The sequence below is a fragment of the Oncorhynchus clarkii genome, chromosome 6 (genome assembly GCF_045791955.1).
Source record: "Oncorhynchus clarkii lewisi isolate Uvic-CL-2024 chromosome 6, UVic_Ocla_1.0, whole genome shotgun sequence".
NCBI lineage: Eukaryota > Metazoa > Chordata > Actinopteri > Salmoniformes > Salmonidae > Oncorhynchus > Oncorhynchus clarkii.
Window position 1 is genome coordinate 32,785,027 of NC_092152.1, and position 19,650 is coordinate 32,804,676.

General features: G+C 44.6%; 1 protein-coding gene across 2 annotated transcripts; it reads left to right on the forward strand.

Annotated features, from left to right (window-relative positions):
• The first annotated feature begins 562 nt into the window (after positions 1–562).
• Positions 563–19,650, forward strand: LOC139411008 (metaxin 3). 2 transcript variants are annotated; one of them, XM_071156777.1, is made up of 9 exons: positions 563–649; positions 3,744–3,813; positions 6,958–7,034; positions 7,198–7,293; positions 7,481–7,663; positions 11,980–12,056; positions 12,154–12,308; positions 12,721–12,809; positions 16,420–19,650. In XM_071156777.1, the coding sequence occupies exons 1-9, from the start codon at positions 569–571 to the stop codon at positions 16,513–16,515; spliced, it is 924 nt and encodes a 307-aa protein (XP_071012878.1). In that variant the 5' UTR covers positions 563–568; the 3' UTR covers positions 16,516–19,650. The 2 variants fall into 2 exon arrangements, with proteins under 2 accessions (XP_071012878.1, XP_071012879.1); XM_071156778.1 differs by having other exon boundaries at positions 7,201–7,293.

Here is a 19,650-nt window from a genome sequence, read left to right on the forward strand (position 1 = left end):
TATTGATCCCACAAGACATGTCACAAGGGGTCTATTCACCGTCCCTAAGTCCAGAACAGACTCCTGGAAGCGCACAGTACTACACAGAGTCATGACTATATGGAACTCTATTCCACATCAAGTAATTCATGCAAGCAGTAAAATCATATTTAAAAAACAGAACAATGCGGACTGTGAAGAGGCACACACACACACACACACACACACACACACACACACACACACACACACACACACACACACACACACACACACACACACACACACACACACACACACACACATTGTAAAATTGATGCATAGTGGTATTATACATTTTGTATTGTAGATATGTAATAATGTAATAATGTAATAATGTGTAATAATGTTATATGATGCACTGTTTAAAAAAAAAAAAATTGTGATGTAAGTGAGCTAATGTGTTTGGACCCCAGGAGGAGTAAGCCAGCAGCTAATGGCCAGCAACCCAGGAGGAGTAAACCATCAGTCCTGTTTGTCGTAGAAATATACTATTTGAATATACTTTTTTTTGACATCACCCATTTCCTGATCACGGCAGCAAACAAACATGGCGGCCACCATGGAGCTGAGATGCTGGGGAGGTGATTGGGGTTTGCCTTCCGTCCACACAGAGTCTCTCATAGTGCTGGTAAATGCGTTCATGAAATACGAAATTATGATATGATCTTTGTGTCACGAATGTTGTACTGCATGGCTACATTTCTCATTGTTTTATCTGACAATCTTCACCTCTGATGATGCAAAACCATCAACAAGACTGAGCTATTTTAGCTAGCTAGCTAGCTAACATTAACAAACTGGAAAGTTAGCTAAGTAATAGTGGTAGAATCGATATTTGGTATTTTGTTTTTTCTAATCATCTAGCCTTTTACAGGCTTTTCAATGAAAACTTGAACCAACTAACAACATGCACTGTTCAGAATTTGTCTAACTGTCTGTAGCTAACTAGCTACAGTAGCTAATAGCTGTCAGATGCCATTCTCATTGCTAACATTTCTTCAAGTTCAAGGTCAGCTCTATCTTGATTTACTACTACTGTCCTCGGTACGACCATTATCCTGTCTTCTTATGCTTAACTGTGTAGTTATGTATCCCAGTAGTTAATTTGAACATATCCCTATTTTGCTAGGACACTTGCATGATCCCGTTCCCTATAGGCTAGTTGCAGATACTGTATGAACAATGCAACGAATTTGCACAAGCTCTCATAACAAGGTGACACCGTTCCTGTTGAAAAAGGTGTACAGCTGCCAGATAATTTGCTGGCTGAGAGTGTCAACAAAACAATTTGGCATGATTACTATAAGCCTACATGTTCCCTGCACTTCCTCTGGACTACACTTTTCCTCATAGCTACCTTTCTGGGCTACTCTTTGCCTAGCCATATCTATTGACTAAAAAGACAAGACGTTTAACAATCTAAGTTCTTTGTATGAGATACGAAGAACTCAGATTGTTAAATGTCGTCTCTTTTTAAGTCAATAGACATGGCCTCCCGTTGCCATGTGTGTTATCACTGTCACTTGTCCACTAGGACTGCCATATCTGTATTGTTGTTCTTGGTGCTTACCCACCATGCTGATAGTCTGCTTTTAGAACTGGAGCCAATGCCAAATGATACCTAGTGATATCTTGTAGGGCCGTGACGATACCAGTATAGCCATACTTGTTAGTACGGTGGAAACAAAACGTGAAGCTTCAGACGCACTTTATTTGGATAGAGCATCTACAGATGGACTATCAACAAACATTCTGTTGATAAGCAACTGCTTGCTGAGGTTATGGTAAGGTTTATAATAAGGATACGGGCTGAGGTTAGGGTAAGGTTTATAATAAGGATACGGGTTAAGGTTAGGGTAAGGTTTATAATAAGGGTTAAGGTTAGGGTAAGGTTTATAATAAGGGTTAAGGTTAGGGAAAGGGTTAAGGTTAGGGTAAGGTTTATAATAAGGGTACGGGTTAAGGTTAGGGTAAGGCTTATAATAAGGGTTAGAGTTAGAGTTAGGGAAAGGGTTAAGGTTAATGGTTAGTAGATAGTTAGTTGAAATGTTACTGATAGTCCATCTGTAGATGCTCTATTATAGACTATCCAAATAAAGTGTTACTTTAACTTTTGGGGGGAAAACTGCACTAATTCTGCAAACAAACATGTTTAAGTTGTCACCCAGAGTCAAATGTATTTATTTTCTAAGCTATAGCACACAATATTTTACATACAGTTTTTTAAAGGACCAACGAGTTTGGTCTGCTTCGTGGTTTAATTTTTGCCATGGAAAAAAATATTGTGATTCTGGTATCGTCACAGCCCTCATATCTTACAGAGCTTAACATGCCATACCCCAGAAAGCGTACTACTTTGACAACATTGATATGAAAGCCTACATGGTACTCTGACAACATTGATAGGAAAGCCTACATGGTACTCTGACAACATTTATTGAAAAGCCTACATGGTACTCTGACAACATTGATAGGAAAGCCTACATGGTATTCTGACAACATTTATTGGAAAGCCTACATGATACTCTGACAACATTGATATGAAAGTTCATAGTACTCTGACAACATTGATTGGAAAGCCTACATGGTACTCTGACAACATTGATATGAAAGTTCATAGTACTCTGACAACATTGATTGGAAAGCCTACATGGTACTCTGACAACATTGATATGAAAGTTCATAGTACTCTGACAACATTGATAGGAAAGCCTACATGGTACTCTGACAACATTGATATGAAAGTTCATAGTACTCTGACAACATTGATTGGAAAGCCTACATGGTACTCTGACAACATTGATATGAAAGTTCATAGTACTCTGACAACATTGATTGGAAAGCCTACATGGTACTCTGACAACATTGATATGAAAGCCTACATAGTATTCTGACAACATTGATAGGAAAGCCTACATAGTACTCTGACAACATTGATTTTAAAGCCTACATAGTACTCTGACAACATTGATATGAAAGCCTACATAGTACTCTGACAACATTGATATGAAAGCCTTCATAGTACTCTGACAACATTGATATGAAAGTTCATAGTATTCTGACAACATTGATAGGAAAGCCTACATAGTACTCTGACAACATTGATATGAAAGTTCATAGTATTCTGACAACATTGATAGGAAAGCCTACATGATACTCTGACAACATTTATTGGAAAGCCTACATGGTACTCTGACAACATTGATAGGAAAGCCTACATGGTACTCTGACAACATTTATTGGAAAGCCTACATGGTACTCTGACAACATTGATAGGAAAGCCTACATGGTATTCTGACAACATTTATTGGAAAGCCTACATGATACTCTGACAACATTGATATGAAAGTTCATAGTACTCTGACAACATTGATTGGAAAGCCTACATGGTACTCTAACAACATTGATATGAAAGTTCATAGTACTCTGACAACATTGATTGGAAAGCCTACATGGTACTCTGACAACATTGATATGAAAGTTCATAGTACTCTGACAACATTGATTGGAAAGCCTACATGGTACTCTGACAACACTGATATGAATTTACCTGGCTAGAGCAAGGAACAGTTCATAACAAATGACTGTCATGTCTTCTACCATTACTCATAGTTATTATTGTTATGTTGGCTTTATAATAAAGTGTTGTTCAGTAAAGTTGTCAAATACTCTTATTTCTTGTCATTCCTCTGAACAACTAACGTATCTATGCTCTCTCTCAGGCCTATGCCAAGTTCTCTGGAGCCACGATCACAGTAACTCCCATAGACTGGACGTGGAAGACTTTGACAGGTACTGCTGCTTGGTTTAAAGTCCAAAGAAACAGAATTCAGTTGTTCTTATACAAGTAATAACATGATAATTATGTCATTTCACCATGTAAAAAATATCACTAGGCTACTACAGTAGGTAGGAATAGATACATGACTATCTGATGCAAGACTATCAAATTGACTGCTTACTATACATATAGCACATTGTCAGTCTGAGGTGTTGTCTCTATGCCTGCTCTACTGTAGTTGTGTAGTCCATGACATATGGATTGTGCAGTAGCACAGGATGAAAGACACCCTGTCAAACTCCCCTATAACCAACACTACTGGCCCACTGTTTCCCCTCTATCCAACACTACTGGCCCACTGTTTCCCCTCTATCCAACACTACTGGCCCACTGTTTCCCCTCTATCCAACACTACTGGCCCACTGTTTCCCCTCTATCCAACACTACTGGCCCACTGTTTCCCCTCTATCCAACACTACTGGCCCACTGTTTCCCCTCTATCCAACACTACTGGCCCACTGTTTCCCCTATAACTGGCCCACTGTTTCCCCTCTACACTACTGGCCCACTGTTTCCCCTCTATCCAACACTACTGGCCCACTGTTTCCCCTCTATCCAACACTACTGGCCCACTGTTTCCCCTCTATCCAACACTACTGGCCCACTGTTTCCCCTCTATCCAACACTACAGGCACACTGTTTCCCCTATAACCAACACTACTGGCCCACTGTTTCCCCTCTATCCAACACTACTGGCCCACTGTTTCCCCTCTATCCAACACTACTGGCCCACAGTTTCCCCTCTATCCAACACTACTGGCCCACTGTTTCCCCTCTATCCAACACTACTGGCCACTGTTTCCCCTCTATCCAACACTACTGGCCCACTGTTTCCCCTCTATCCAGCACTACTGCCCCACTGTTTCCCCTCTATCCAACACTACAGGCACACTGTTTCCCCTCTATCCAACACTACTGGCCTACTGTTTCACCTCTATCCAACACTACTGGCCCACTGTTTCCCCTCTATCCAACACTACAGGCACACTGTTTCCCCTATAACCAACACTACTGGCCCACTGTTTCCCCTCTATCCAACACTACAGGCACAGTGTTTCCCCTCTATCCAACACTACTGGCCCACTGTTTCCCCTCTATCCAACACTACTGGCACACTGTTTCCCCTCTATCCAACACTACTGGCCCACTGTTTCCCCTCTATCCAGCACTACTGGCCTACTGTTTCCCCTCTATCCAACACTACTGGCCCACAGTTTCCCCTCTATCCAACACTACTGGCCCACTGTTTCCCCTCTATCCAACACTACTGGCCTACTGTTTCCCCTCTATCCAACACTACTGGCCTACTGTTTCCCCTCTATCCAACACTACTGGCCCACTGTTTCCCCTCTATCCAACACTACTGGCCCACTGTTTCCCCTCTATCCAACACTACTGGCCAACTGTTTCCCCTCTATCCAACACTACAGGCCTACTGTTTCCCCTCTATCCAACACTACTGGCCCACTGTTTCCCCTCTATCCAACACTACTGGCCCACAGTTTCCCCTCTATCCAACACTACTGGCCCACTGTTTCCCCTCTATCCAACACTACTGGCCCACTGTTTCCCCTCTATCCAACACTACTGGCCCACAGTTTCCCCTCTATCCAACACTACTGGCCCACTGTTTCCCCTCTATCCAACACTACAGGCACACTGTTTCCCCTATAACCAACACTACTGGCCCACTGTTTCCCCTCTATCCAACACTACAGGCACACTGTTTCCCCTATAACCAACACTACTGGCCCACTGTTTCCCCTCTATCCAACACTACTGGCCCACTGTTTCCCCTCTATCCAACACTACTGGCCTACTGTTTCCCCTCTATCCAACACTACTGGCCCACTGTTTCCCCTCTATCCAACACTACTGGCCCACTGTTTCCCCTCTATCCAGCACTACTGGTCCACTGTTTCCCCTCTATCCAACACTACTGGCCCACTGTTTCCCCTCTATCCAACACTACAGGCACACTGTTTCCCCTATAACCAACACTACTGGCCCACTGTTTCCCCTCTATCCAACACTACAGGCACAGTGTTTCCCCTCTATCCAACACTACTGGCCCACTGTTTCCCCTCTATCCAACACTACTGGCACAGTGTTTCCCCTCTATCCAACACTACTGGCCCACTGTTTCCACTATAACCAACACTACTGGCCTACTGTTTCCCCTCTATCCAACACTACTGGCCCACTGTTTCCCCTCTATCCAACACTACTGGCCCACTGTTTCCCCTCTATCCAACACTACTGGCCCACTGTTTCCCCTCTATCCAACACTACAGGCACAGTGTTTCCCCTCTATCCAACACTACAGGCACACTGTTTCCCCTCTATCCAACACTACAGGCACAGTGTTTCCCCTATAACCAACACTACTGGCCCACTGTTTCCCCTTCTATCCAACACTACAGGCACAGTGTTTCCCCTCTATCCAACACTACAGGAACACTGTTTCCCCTCTATCCAACACTACAGGCACAGTGTTTCCCCTATAACCAACACTACTGGCCCACTGTTTCCCCTCTATCCAACACTACAGGCACAGTGTTTCCCCTTTATCCAACACTACAGGCACACTGTTTCCCCTCTATCCAACACTACAGGCACAGTGTTTCCCCTCTATCCAACACTACAGGCATACTGTTTCCCCTCTATCCAACACTACTGGCCCACTGTTTCCCCTCTATCCAACACTACAGGCACAGTGTTTCCCCTTTATCCAACACTACAGGCACACTGTTTCCCCTCTATCCAACACTACAGGCACAGTGTTTCCCCTCTATCCAACACTACAGGCATACTGTTTCCCCTCTATCCAACACTACAGGCACAGTGTTTCCCCTCTATCCAACACTACAGGCACAGTGTTTCCCCTCTATCCAACACTACAGACACACTGTTTCCCCTCTATACAACACTACTGGCCCACTGTTTCCCCTCTATCCAACACTACAGGCACAGTGTTCCCCCTCTATCCAACACTACAGGAACACTTTTTCCCCTCTATCCAACACTACAGGCACAGTGTTTCCCCTATAACCAACACTACTGGCCCACTGTTTCCCCTCTATCCAACACTACAGGCACAGTGCCAGAGTTGGTCTACCAGGGATCCACAATAACCGAACCTGCTCAGATTCTCAACTTCCTGAGAAAACAGGTAAAGTCTCCTTTCTGCCTTCACCATAAATTACCTTTTTAAGAACTGTATTTGCAGTGCAGTGCTAACAACAAAGCCTGTGTGTTGTCTAGCAGAGGTTTAATGCAGACTATGAGTTGTATTTGCAGTGCAGTGCTAACAACAAAGCCTGTGTGTTGTCTAGCAGAGGTTTAATGCAGACTATGAGTTGTCGGCGAGGCAGGGAGCAGACACCATGGCCTACATCGCTCTATTGGAGGAGAAACTACGACCAGCCCTGGTAGGAAAAACCTGTGTGTGTAGTTGTGTTGTGTGCTGATTGTTGTGGGTGTGTATGTTGTTTTGCACTTAGACACATTTTGAAAGTTCAGCAGTTTTTTGTTTGTGTACTGAGAGTGTTATGTGCCCTGTATTGTGTACTGTATTCTAAATATGTATTCTGTGTGTGTGTGTGTGTTGTCCTGTAGCTACACACATTCTGGGTGGATGCTGAGAACTATGCTAACCTGACTCGGCCGTGGTTCGCCTCCCGCTCTCCCTTTCCCCTCAACTTCCTGGTCCCTGGTCGCCATGCCAACACAGCCCTGTCCCGGATCCTTCTGACCAAGGGAGAGTCTCCTCTACACACTATCACTGAGGTGGAGGGAAAGGTAGGACAGATCTCTCTACACACTATCACTGAGATGGAGGGAAAGGTAGGACAGATTCCCTCTACACACCATCACTGAGATGGAGGGAAAGGTAGGACAGATTCCCTCTACACACCATCACTGAGGTGGAGGGAAAGGTAGGACAGATCCCTCTACACACCATCACTGAGGTGGAGGGAAAGGTATGACAGATCCCCTCTACACACCATGGAGGGAAAGGTAGGACAGATCCCTCTACACACCATCACTGAGGTAGAGGGAAATGTAGGACAGATCCCTCTACACACCATCACTGAGGTGGAGGGAAAGGTAGGACAGATTCCCTCTTCACACCATCACTGAGGTAGAGGGAAATGTAGGACAGATCCCTCTACACACCATCACTGAGATGGAGGGAAAGGTAGGACAGATCCCTCTACACACCATCACTGAGATAGAGGGAAAGGTAGGACAGATCCCCTCTACACACCATGGAGGGAAAGGTAGGACAGATCCCTCTACACACCATCACTGAGGTAGAGGGAAATGTAGGACAGATCCCTCTACACACCATCACTGAGGTGGAGGGAAAGGTAGGACAGATCCCTCTACACACCATCACTGAGGTGGAGGGAAAGGTAGGACAGATCCCTCTACACACCATCACTGAGATGGAGGGAAAGGTAGGACAGATCCCTCTACACACCATCACTGAGGTGGAGGGAAAGGTAGGACAGATCCCTCTACACACCATCACTGAGGTGGAGGGAAAGGTAGGACAGATCCCTCTACACACCATCACTGAGGCGGAGGGAAAGGTAGGACAGATCCCTCTACACACCATCACTGAGGTGGAGGGAAAGGTAGGACAGATCCCTCTACACACCATCACTGAGGTGGAGGGAAAGGTAGGACAGATCCCTCTACACACCATCACTGAGGTGGAGGGAAAGGTAGGACAGATCCCTCTACACACCATCACTGAGGTGGAGGGAAAGGTAGGACAGATCCCTCTACACACCATCACTGAGGTGGAGGGAAAGGTAGGACAGATCCCCTCTACACACCATCACTGAGGTGGAGGGAAAGGTAGGACAGATCCCTCTACACACCATCACTGAGGTGGAGGGAAAGGTAGGACAGATCCCTCTACACACCATCACTGAGATGGAGGGAAAGGTAGGACAGATCCCTCTACACACCATCACTGAGGCGGAGGGAAAGGTAGGACAGATCCCTCTACACACCATCACTGAGGTGGAGGGAAAGGTAGGACAGATCCCTCTACACACCATCACTGAGGTGGAGGGAAAGGTAGGACAGATCCCTCTACACACCATCACTGAGGTGGAGGGAAAGGTAGGACAGATCCCTCTACACACCATCACTGAGGTGGAGGGAAAGGTAGGACAGATCCCCTCTACACACCATCACTGAGGTGGAGGGAAAGGTAGGACAGATCCCTCTACACACCATCACTGAGGTGGAGGGAAAGGTAGGACAGATCCCTCTACACACCATCACTGAGGTGGAGGGAAAGGTAGGACAGATCCCCTCTACACACCATGGAGGGAAAGGTAGGACAGATCCCTCTACACACCATGGAGGGAAAGGTAGGACAGATCCCTCTACACACCATGGAGGGAAAGGTAGGACAGATCCCTCTACACACCATCACTGAGGTGGAGGGAAAGGTAGGACAGATCCCTCTACACACCATCACTGAGGCGGAGGGAAAGGTAGGACAGATCCCTCTACACACCATCACTGAGGTGGAGGGAAAGGTAGGACAGATCCCTCTACACACCATCACTGAGGTGGAGGGAAAGGTAGTACAGATCCCCTCTACACACCATGGAGGGAAAGGTAGGACAGATCCCTCTACACACCATCACTGAGGTAGAGGGAAATGTAGGACAGATCCCTCTACACACCATCACTGAGGTGGAGGGAAAGGTAGGACAGATCCCTCTACACACCATCACTGAGGTGGAGGGAAAGGTAGGACAGATCCCTCTACACACCATCACTGAGGTGGAGGGAAAGGTAGGACAGATCCCTCTACACACCATCACTGAGGTGGAGGGAAAGGTAGGACAGATCCCTCTACACACCATCACTGAGGTGGAGTGAAAGGTAGGACAGATCCCTCTACACACCATCACTGAGGCGGAGGGAAAGGTAGGACAGATCCCTCTACACACCATCACTGAGGTGGAGGGAAAGGTAGGACAGATCCCTCTACACACCATCACTGAGGTGGAGGGAAAGGTAGGACAGATCCCTCTACACACCATCACTGAGGTGGAGGGAAAGGTAGGACAGATCCCTCTACACACCATCACTGAGGTGGAGGGAAAGGTAGGACAGATCCCTCTACACACCATCACTGAGGTGGAGGGAAAGGTAGGACAGATCCCTCTACACACCATCACTGAGGTGGAGGGAAAGGTAGGACAGATCCCCTCTACACACCATCACTGAGGTGGAGGGAAAGGTAGGACAGATCCCTCTACACACCATCACTGAGGTGGAGGGAAAGGTAGGACAGATCCCTCTACACACCATCACTGAGGTGGAGGGAAAGGTAGGACAGATCCCCTCTACACACCATGGAGGGAAAGGTAGGACAGATCCCTCTACACACCATCACTGAGGTAGAGGGAAATGTAGGACAGATCCCTCTACACACCATCACTGAGGTGGAGGGAAAGGTAGGACAGATCCCTCTACACACCATCACTGAGGTGGAGGGAAAGGTAGGACAGATCCCCTCTACACACCATCACTGAGGTGGAGGGAAAGGTAGGACAGATCCCTCTACACACCATCACTGAGGTGGAGGGAAAGGTAGGACAGATCCCTCTACACACCATCACTGAGGTGGAGGGAAAGGTAGGACAGATCCCCTCTACACACCATGGAGGGAAAGGTAGGACAGATCCCTCTACACACCATGGAGGGAAAGGTAGGACAGATCCCTCTACACACCATGGAGGGAAAGGTAGGACAGATCCCTCTACACACCATCACTGAGGTGGAGGGAAAGGTAGGACAGATCCCTCTACACACCATCACTGAGGCGGAGGGAAAGGTAGGACAGATCCCTCTACACACCATCACTGAGGTGGAGGGAAAGGTAGGACAGATCCCTCTACACACCATCACTGAGGTGGAGGGAAAGGTAGTACAGATCCCCTCTACACACCATGGAGGGAAAGGTAGGACAGATCCCTCTACACACCATCACTGAGGTAGAGGGAAATGTAGGACAGATCCCTCTACACACCATCACTGAGGTGGAGGGAAAGGTAGGACAGATCCCTCTACACACCATCACTGAGGTGGAGGGAAAGGTAGGACAGATCCCTCTACACACCATCACTGAGGTGGAGGGAAAGGTAGGACAGATCCCTCTACACACCATCACTGAGGTGGAGGGAAAGGTAGGACAGATCCCTCTACACACCATCACTGAGGTGGAGTGAAAGGTAGGACAGATCCCTCTACACACCATCACTGAGGCGGAGGGAAAGGTAGGACAGATCCCTCTACACACCATCACTGAGGTGGAGGGAAAGGTAGGACAGATCCCTCTACACACCATCACTGAGGTGGAGGGAAAGGTAGGACAGATCCCTCTACACACCATCACTGAGGTGGAGGGAAAGGTAGGACAGATCCCTCTACACACCATCACTGAGGTGGAGGGAAAGGTAGGACAGATCCCTCTACACACCATCACTGAGGTGGAGGGAAAGGTAGGACAGATCCCTCTTCACACCATCACTGAGGTGGAGGGAAAGGTAGGACAGATCCCCTCTACACACCATCACTGAGGTGGAGGGAAAGGTAGGACAGATCCCTCTACACACCATCACTGAGGTGGAGGGAAAGGTAGGACAGATCCCTCTACACACCATCACTGAGGTGGAGGGAAAGGTAGGACAGATCCCCTCTACACACCATGGAGGGAAAGGTAGGACAGATCCCTCTACACACCATGGAGGGAAAGGTAGGACAGATCCCTCTACACACCATGGAGGGAAAGGTAGGACAGATCCCCTCTACACACCATGGAGGGAAAGGTAGGACAGATCCTCTCTACACACCATGGAGGGAAAGGTAGGACAGATCCTCTCTACACACCGTGGAGGGAAAGGTAGGACAGATCCTCTCTACACACCATGGAGGGAAAGGTAGGACAGATCCCCTCTACACACCATGGAGGGAAAGGTAGGACAGGAACATACACTGTGGGGACTACTTGATACCAAATGATATCCCGACCCTGCATTCTAAGTAAATTCACCTTTCCCTGTCCCCTCTCTCGTCAGATTTACAGTGAAGCTAAGGAGTGTCTGAATCTGCTTTCCCACAGATTGGGGATGGCCTACTACTTCTTTGGGAACACGTGAGTTCTTGTGTAATTTGGTCAGATGCTAGATTAGGCTGGGTGTGATTATATTATGTGTGGTGTATTAATGTAGCTGTCTTTCTCTGTGGCCCAGGCCATGCAGTCTGGATGCGTTTGTGTTTGGCTTTGTAGCTCCCCTCCACAAGGCCAGCCTACCCAGCAGCCCTCTGCAGAGCCACCTCAGACAACTGGACAACCTCCAGCGCTTCTGTGACCACATACTCAACGCTCACTTCAGCAGTCATCCCGGTGAGACCAGCGCTCTATTGTGTGTGTGTGTGTGTGTGTGTCAGTTTATACATTGATGATTGCTTCAGGTCCAGGGTATTGGGTAAGGGTTACAAAGATCCTGCTGTGTTTTTAATAGAACGTGTCAGTGAAAATCTGGTGAACTTCAGGTCCTGCAAAGCCTTTTCTAAACACAGGACGTACAACTTTTGCCAAGTTGTCATTTGCAGCAGGAGCAATAACTAACCGTCTGTGTATGTGCCTGTGTCGGTGCGAACACGGTTTATTGCTTCTTTGGTCTGGGCTGTGATGGAGAACTTCTGCTGCGTTCTGGCATATCTCTCTCTGCTCTCTGTATCTGGGCTTTCTTAGTATAATGGGCTCTCTCTCTCCCCTTGTTCCTGTTCCTGCTCCACCCACCCTCTCTCTCCAGGGTCTCCCCAGCCGGTTCAGGAGACGGTGGATGCCAACCTGCAGAAACTCACTCAGCTTGTAAACAAAGAGTCCAACCTCATAGAGAAGGTCCTGCTGCTCTCGTCTCCGTGTGTATTTGCGTGTGTTGTGTTAGTCATTGGAGTATATTGTGAGCATTAGTTAGACACTTTTTTGTTGTTGTACGTACAGTGCCTTGCGAAAGTATTCAGCCCCCTTGAACTTTGTGACCTTTTGCCACATTTCAGGCTTCAAACATAAAGATATAAAACTGTATTTGTTTGTGAAGAATCAACAACAAGTGGGACACTTGTAAAAAATTATTCAGCCCCTTTACTTTCAGTGCAGCAAACTCTCTCCAGAAGTTCAGTGAGGATCTCTGAATGATCCAATGTTGACCTAAATGACTAATGATGATAAATACAATCCACCTGTGTGTAATCAAGTCTCCGTATAAATGCACCTGCACTGTGATAGTCTCAGAGGTCCGTTAAAAGCGCAGAGAGCATCATGAAGAACAAGGAACACACCAGGCAGGTCCGAGATACTGTTGTGAAGAAGTTTAAAGCCGGATTTGGATACAAAAAGATTTCCCAAGCTTTAAACATCCCAAGGAGCACTGTGCAAGCAGTGCAAGCATAATATTGAAATGGAAGGAGTATCAGACCACTGCAAATCTACCAAGACCTGGCCGCCCCTCTAAACTTTCAGCTCATACAAGGAGAAGACTGATCAGAGATGCAGCCAAGAGGCCCATGATCACTCTGGATGAACTGCAGAGATCTACAGCTGAGGTGGGAGACTCTGTCCATAGGACAACAATCAGTCGTATATTGCACAAATCTGGTCTTTATGGAAGAGTGGCAAGAAGAAAGCCATTTCATAAAGATATCCATAAAAAGTGTTGTTTAAAGTTTGCCACAAGCCACCTGTGAGACACAACAAACATGTGGAAGAAGGTGCTCTGGTCAGATGAAACCAAAATTGAACTTTTTGGCAACAATGCAAAACGTTATGTTTGGCGTAAAAGCAACACAGCTGAACACACCATCCCCACTGTCAAACATGGTGGTGGCAGCATCATGGTTTGGGCCTGCTTTTCTTCAGCAGGGACAGGGAAGATGGTTAAAATTGATGGGAAGATGGATGGAGCCAAATACAGGACCATTCTGGAAGAAAACCTGATGGAGTCTGCAAAAGACCTGAGACTGGGACGGAGATTTGTCTTCCAACAAGACAATGATCCAAAACATAAAGCAAAATCTACAATGGAATGGTTCAAAAATAAACATATCCAGGTGTTAGAATGGCCAAGTCAAAGTCCAGACCTGAATCCAATCGAGAATCTGTGGAAACTGAAAACTGCTGTTCACAAATGCTCTCCATCCAACCTCACTGAGCTCAAGCTGTTTTGCAAGGAGGAATGGGAAAAAATGTCAGTCTCTCGATGTGCAAAACTGATAGAGACATACCCCAAGCGACTTACAGCTGTAATCGCAGCAAAAGGTGGCGCTACAAAGTATTAACTTAAGGGGGCTGAATAATTATGCACACCCAATTTTTCAGTTTTTGATTTGTTAAAAAAGTTTGAAATATCCAATAAATGTCGTTCCACTTCATGATTGTGTCCCACTTGTTGTTGATTCTTCACAAAAAAATACAGTTTTATATCTTTATGTTTGAAGCCTGAAATGTGGCAAAAGGTCGCAAAGTTCAAGGGGGCCGAATACTTTCGCAAGGCACTGTATATCAAGATTAGTTCACTTCTTCTGTTTGTGTGTGCACGCTCGCATGTATGTGCGTCCGTGAGTGCGTGTGTGTGTTTATATTGTGGTTAGTAACTGTGTTATACAGTGCCTTCGGAAAGTATTCACACCTCTTGTTATTTTCCTCATTTTGTTGTGTTAAAAAGTTGGATGAAAAAGAGTTGAATTGTCATTTTTGGTCAACGATCTACACAAAATATTCTAATGTCAAAGTGGAGGAAAAATTGTAACATTTAATGAAAAATAAAACACTAATCTTGATTAGATAAGTATTCACCCCCCTGAGACAATACGTGTGAGATACACCTTTGGCAGCGATTACAGCTGTGAGTCTTTCTGGGTAAGTCTCTAAGAGCTTTGCACATCTGGATTGTACAATATTTGCCTATTACTCTTTTTCAAATTCTTCAAGTTCTGTCAAGTAGGTTGTTGATCATTGGTAGAGCGCCATTTTAAAGTCTTGCCATAGATTTCAAGACGATTTAAGTCAAAATTCTAACGTTCAATGTCGTCTTTGTAAGCAACTCCAGTGTAGATGTGGCCTTGCGTTTTAGGTTATTGTCCTGCTGAAAGGTGAATTTGTCTCCCAGTGTCTGTTGGAAAGCAGAAAACCAGGTTTCCTCTAGGATTTTGCCTGTGCTTAGCTGTATTCCGTTTCTTTTTATCCTAAAAAAATGTATCCCTAGTCCTTGCCGATGACAAGCATACCCATTACATGATGCAGCCACCTCCATGCTTGAAAATATGAAGAGTGGTACTTGGTGATGTGTTGTGTTGGATTTGCCCCAAACATATTCATGACATTATATATAATATATTTTTGGGAGTATTACTTAAGTAGGGGCGGTAGGTAGCCTAGTGGTTAGAGCGTTGGGCCAGTAACCGAAAGGTTGCTAGATCGAATCCCTGAGCTGACAGTAACCGTCGTTCTGCCCCTGAGCAAGACTGTTCCTAGGCCGTCGTTGTAAATAAGAATTTGTTCAATAAAGGTTCAAGTTAAATAAAGGTTCAATTTATTTCAAAAAGTGGGCCTCCCGGGTGGCGCAGTGGCTAAGGGCACTGCCAGCGCCAGCTCTGCCACCAGAGACCCTGGGTTCGCGCCCAGGCTAGCTTCCGGGTTGGATGCGCGCTGTGTTAAGAAGCAGTGCGGCTTGGTTGGGTTGTGACCTTCGTCTCTCCTGAGCCCGTACGGGAGTTGTAGCGATGAGACAAGATAGTAGCTAGAAATTGGTTCGTGGTATCCAATTTTAAGATTTTTTTTTTTTTTAAACAGGAAGTATGTTTTGGAATATTTTTATTCTGTGCAGGCTTCCTTCTTTCCACTCTGTCATTTAGGTTAGTATTTGGTGAGTAACTAAAATGTTGTTGATCCATCCTCAGTTCTCATATTACAACCATTAAACTCGGTAACTGTTTTAAAATCCTCATTGTCCTCATGGTGAAATCCCTGAGCAGTTTCCTTCCTCTCCAACAACTGAGTTAGGAAGGAGCCAGTATCTTTGTAGTATTTGGCTGTATTGATACACCATCCGAAGCGTTGTTAATATGCTCAAAGGGATATTGCTCACCATGCTCAAAGGGATATTTAGGGTTTGCGTTTGTATTTTTACACATCTACCAGTTGGTGCCCTTCTTTGCGAGGCCTTGAGAAACCTTGGTGTGGTTGAATCTGTTCTTGAAATTCAGTACTCGACTGAGGGACCTTACAGATAATTGGGGTAGTCTTTCCAAAAAATGTATGTGATTTGTTAGCACAGTTTTACTCCTGAACATATTTAGGCTTCCCATAACAAAGGGGTTGAATACTTATTGACTCAAGACATCTCAGCTTTTCATTTTTTATTAATTTTTTTACATTATGGGGTATTATTGTGTGTAGGTCAGTGACACAAAATCTCAATGTATGGTTACTGACTGTGTGTGTTCTCCTGCAGATGGATGACAACCTGAGGAGCAGCCCTCAGCACAAACCCCTCAGAGCAGACCCCAGACCCAGCCTGGGCAACGACAAGAGCTCTACCCCTGCCTAACCCCTCACCTCTAGCCCACGACCAGCCTGGTGGATGGGAGGGGTGCTGTATTATACTAAACCTGGTTCTGTAAATGCCCTAGCCTGAGTGCCAGTCTGTTTGTACTAGCATGCCAACTCTTTCTTACTCATTGACAAGCAATGGAGTTGGCAAGAGCACAAACAGATCTGGGATCAGGCTACAAATACCCTAGGTTATCCTTTAAATTATGCATTTGATTGTTTTAGACAGTTTATGCCTTGCAAGTGTAATGAAAACTGCCCTGAATGGAAACTATCAATGAAGAAAAATAATGGCAGAATTGTGGACTATTTAGAGATGATGATGTCTGTAAAATAGATATGGTTTCATGAAATGAGGGAGAAGTGCACGGCAAAATGGAAAAGTTTTAGTGGTTCAGAGCGGAATGCTGAGGACTGCTACCAAATAAGAAGCCTTTAAACATTGAAAGGCAAGAGGCAGGAAATGAGAAGGCCAGTTGGGTTAAAACGCTCTGAGAGAGAGGTACTGCCTTTCTACTGACCTGCTGTAAGATAGGGAAAACCTTTTCTAACAGATTCTAAAGGGTTTAAATGACTGAGGCCCCAATTCATTCCACCCTGCATTGTAGTATGTATTAAACACAGGAACATGTGAACATGTTTTCTTTCCTGTGGTCGGGTAATATCCAAATGCAAAACTCCTCCCACAGGTACATGTACTGTAGATGCTCTCAGGTTTCAGAAATAAGTTGTGTTCATGGGTAGTGGACGTGTAAACAAGGTTACTGCATAAACACTAATATGGCAGGTTTGCTGGAATTTATTCATAGATAAGGGCTAAGTCTATGCTAAATATACAAGGCAGTTATTCTTTAGCTCTGTGGTATAATGGGAAATAAAATGTATGGGTCACTTAATCTACATGTTTGTAATGAACAGTACAGGTTGAATTGATGCATCATTTTGAGAGATTCTGGTGTAAATGAGGTCATTACTGACAGGCAGGCACTGACACTGGTCTACTTGTGTTTTGAAACGTCATAGCTACTGTAGTTGCTGTTGCACAGTCCTAAATGATCAGAATCATGCTCTTTCCTCACCTGAGGACTGACTCGACCGTTTCTCTGCTGAGACTCGACGCTCGCCCCAAATGGCACCATATTCCCTATATGGTGGGCTACTTTTGACCAGAGCGCTATGGGCCCTGGTGAAAAGCAATGCACGATAAAGGGACTACAGTGCCTGAAACAGGTTTTCCTCGAGGATTTTGCCAGTGCAAAGCTGTATTTCTAGCTGTCTGTGGTGGTTCCATCCAGACCTGATGTATCTATGTACATAATCATTAAATGTTAGTATTACTTTATGAGGGCATGTGCTGTACAGCTGTCTAGTTTCAGTTCATTTGTGTTCATATTGAATGGGGGGATGTTAAATGCAATGCAGATTATTTTGTTTGTTAGAATGTCACTTATTTTACCGAGGGAGACGTCTATAAGCCTAAAGTTTTCCCTTTAACAAATAGACCATCTTTACAACTTGTTTAAGGTAGCTCTGTAAATAGACTTTAAGTATATATGTACAGTATGTATGCTATCATATCGCTGTAGAAGTTAGCTTGTTTAATTAGCTATAGTCCTGCCTCTTCATTAACAGATCGAGTCGTTGTGATCGTAACGTTGTATCATTGTAAATACATTTAAATACTAATCCTATGCATTTCATTCGGTATTGTGTCTTTATAACGGTGCTGCTTAGATGAATGCGGTTCAACTCTCCTCGTGTGTTTTCTTTCTTTAGCTAAGACTGAAGTGAGTTATTGATTCTACAGTTGGGCTTCATTTATAAGGCATACGTGTTTTAGATTATTGTTCAGCAGTATCAAAAAGCACTACGTTTGTATATTGCCCTACAAAACGCAGTACCTATGTTTGTTTGTTTTTTTACTGCAAAATCTGACTTCAAAGTCTTTTTATGTAAAAGACAGCCATTTCTGATATACTCTGATCAAAAGATCAAAGATTTTTGACCAAATTCGTAGTTATTGCGTTTTGCCTTTGTAGGCCAGGCAGTATATTGTGAGGTATTTTACTTTTGATATCAAATCCATCAAGTCTGATCTCAAACACAAACAAAAAAGGTGTAATGGATTCTGACTCAAAAGATGTTGCATATTTTCTCTTTTGATCTCGAATTTGCCCCATGTTGTGGAGTTGTTTTTGTAAAGATGTGCTTTGTTGATCATGATTTATTCTATATTAGTTATTATATTAGTTATGCTGTGCCTACATCACTATCGCCTTGTCTGTTATGAGCAGGTCCATCTATTTGGGAACATGCCTTGCATTAGACAATGATGGAGAACTCTGCTAACATACTGTACGCCATCTCTGCCTGCAGATGTCAGAAGTATGTCATTACTGCATGTTTGAAGTATGTCATTTGTCTCCCACTGACATCCGGAGACATATATTTATATGACTCTGGTGACATCCAGGCATCAGCTACTGTAATAGTGGCTCTATTCACCTGAATGTTCCATGTTGTTTCCTGTGCTTTGCCTTTGCTGTTGTTTACTTCCTTTGTTGACAGGATTAACAGGGACTGTTCAGTGCTTAAAGGGAATGTATCCATGTAGTGAATATTCCCTTTAAGCAATGAATATTATTCACTTCATGGATACATTCCCTTTAAGCGCTATGGAATTAGTTACAACTTTATTAATTGTTTTGGTTTGTGTAAGAAAGAGAAGAAAGGTTGAAATACATGTATAGGAGAAAGGGAGACAGTATTAGGAAGGACTGGTACTGTGTGTCTTGATAAGACTGCAGAAGCGATTGTATAGCTGTAAACTACTGTAACCAACTTTCTCAGATTAAACTCATGTTTGGAATTGTAATAACACTTTTGTCACTTTTATCCAAGTTTAGAAAGTCACAGTTAGGATTTGGCCCATTGTCCTTAGCTGGTCAATACTTGAAGTTCAAACAACTTTAGTAAATTCATTCTCCTGAGGTTTTGTGATGGGATGACAAACAGAGTTTTAACCATGATATTGCCATTGTAATATCATATTCCTGGTTCATTCTTTGTGCATGGTTGCAAATTAATGCTTTCATTTCAATTTAATAAAAGTATAACCTAACCACCTATTTAA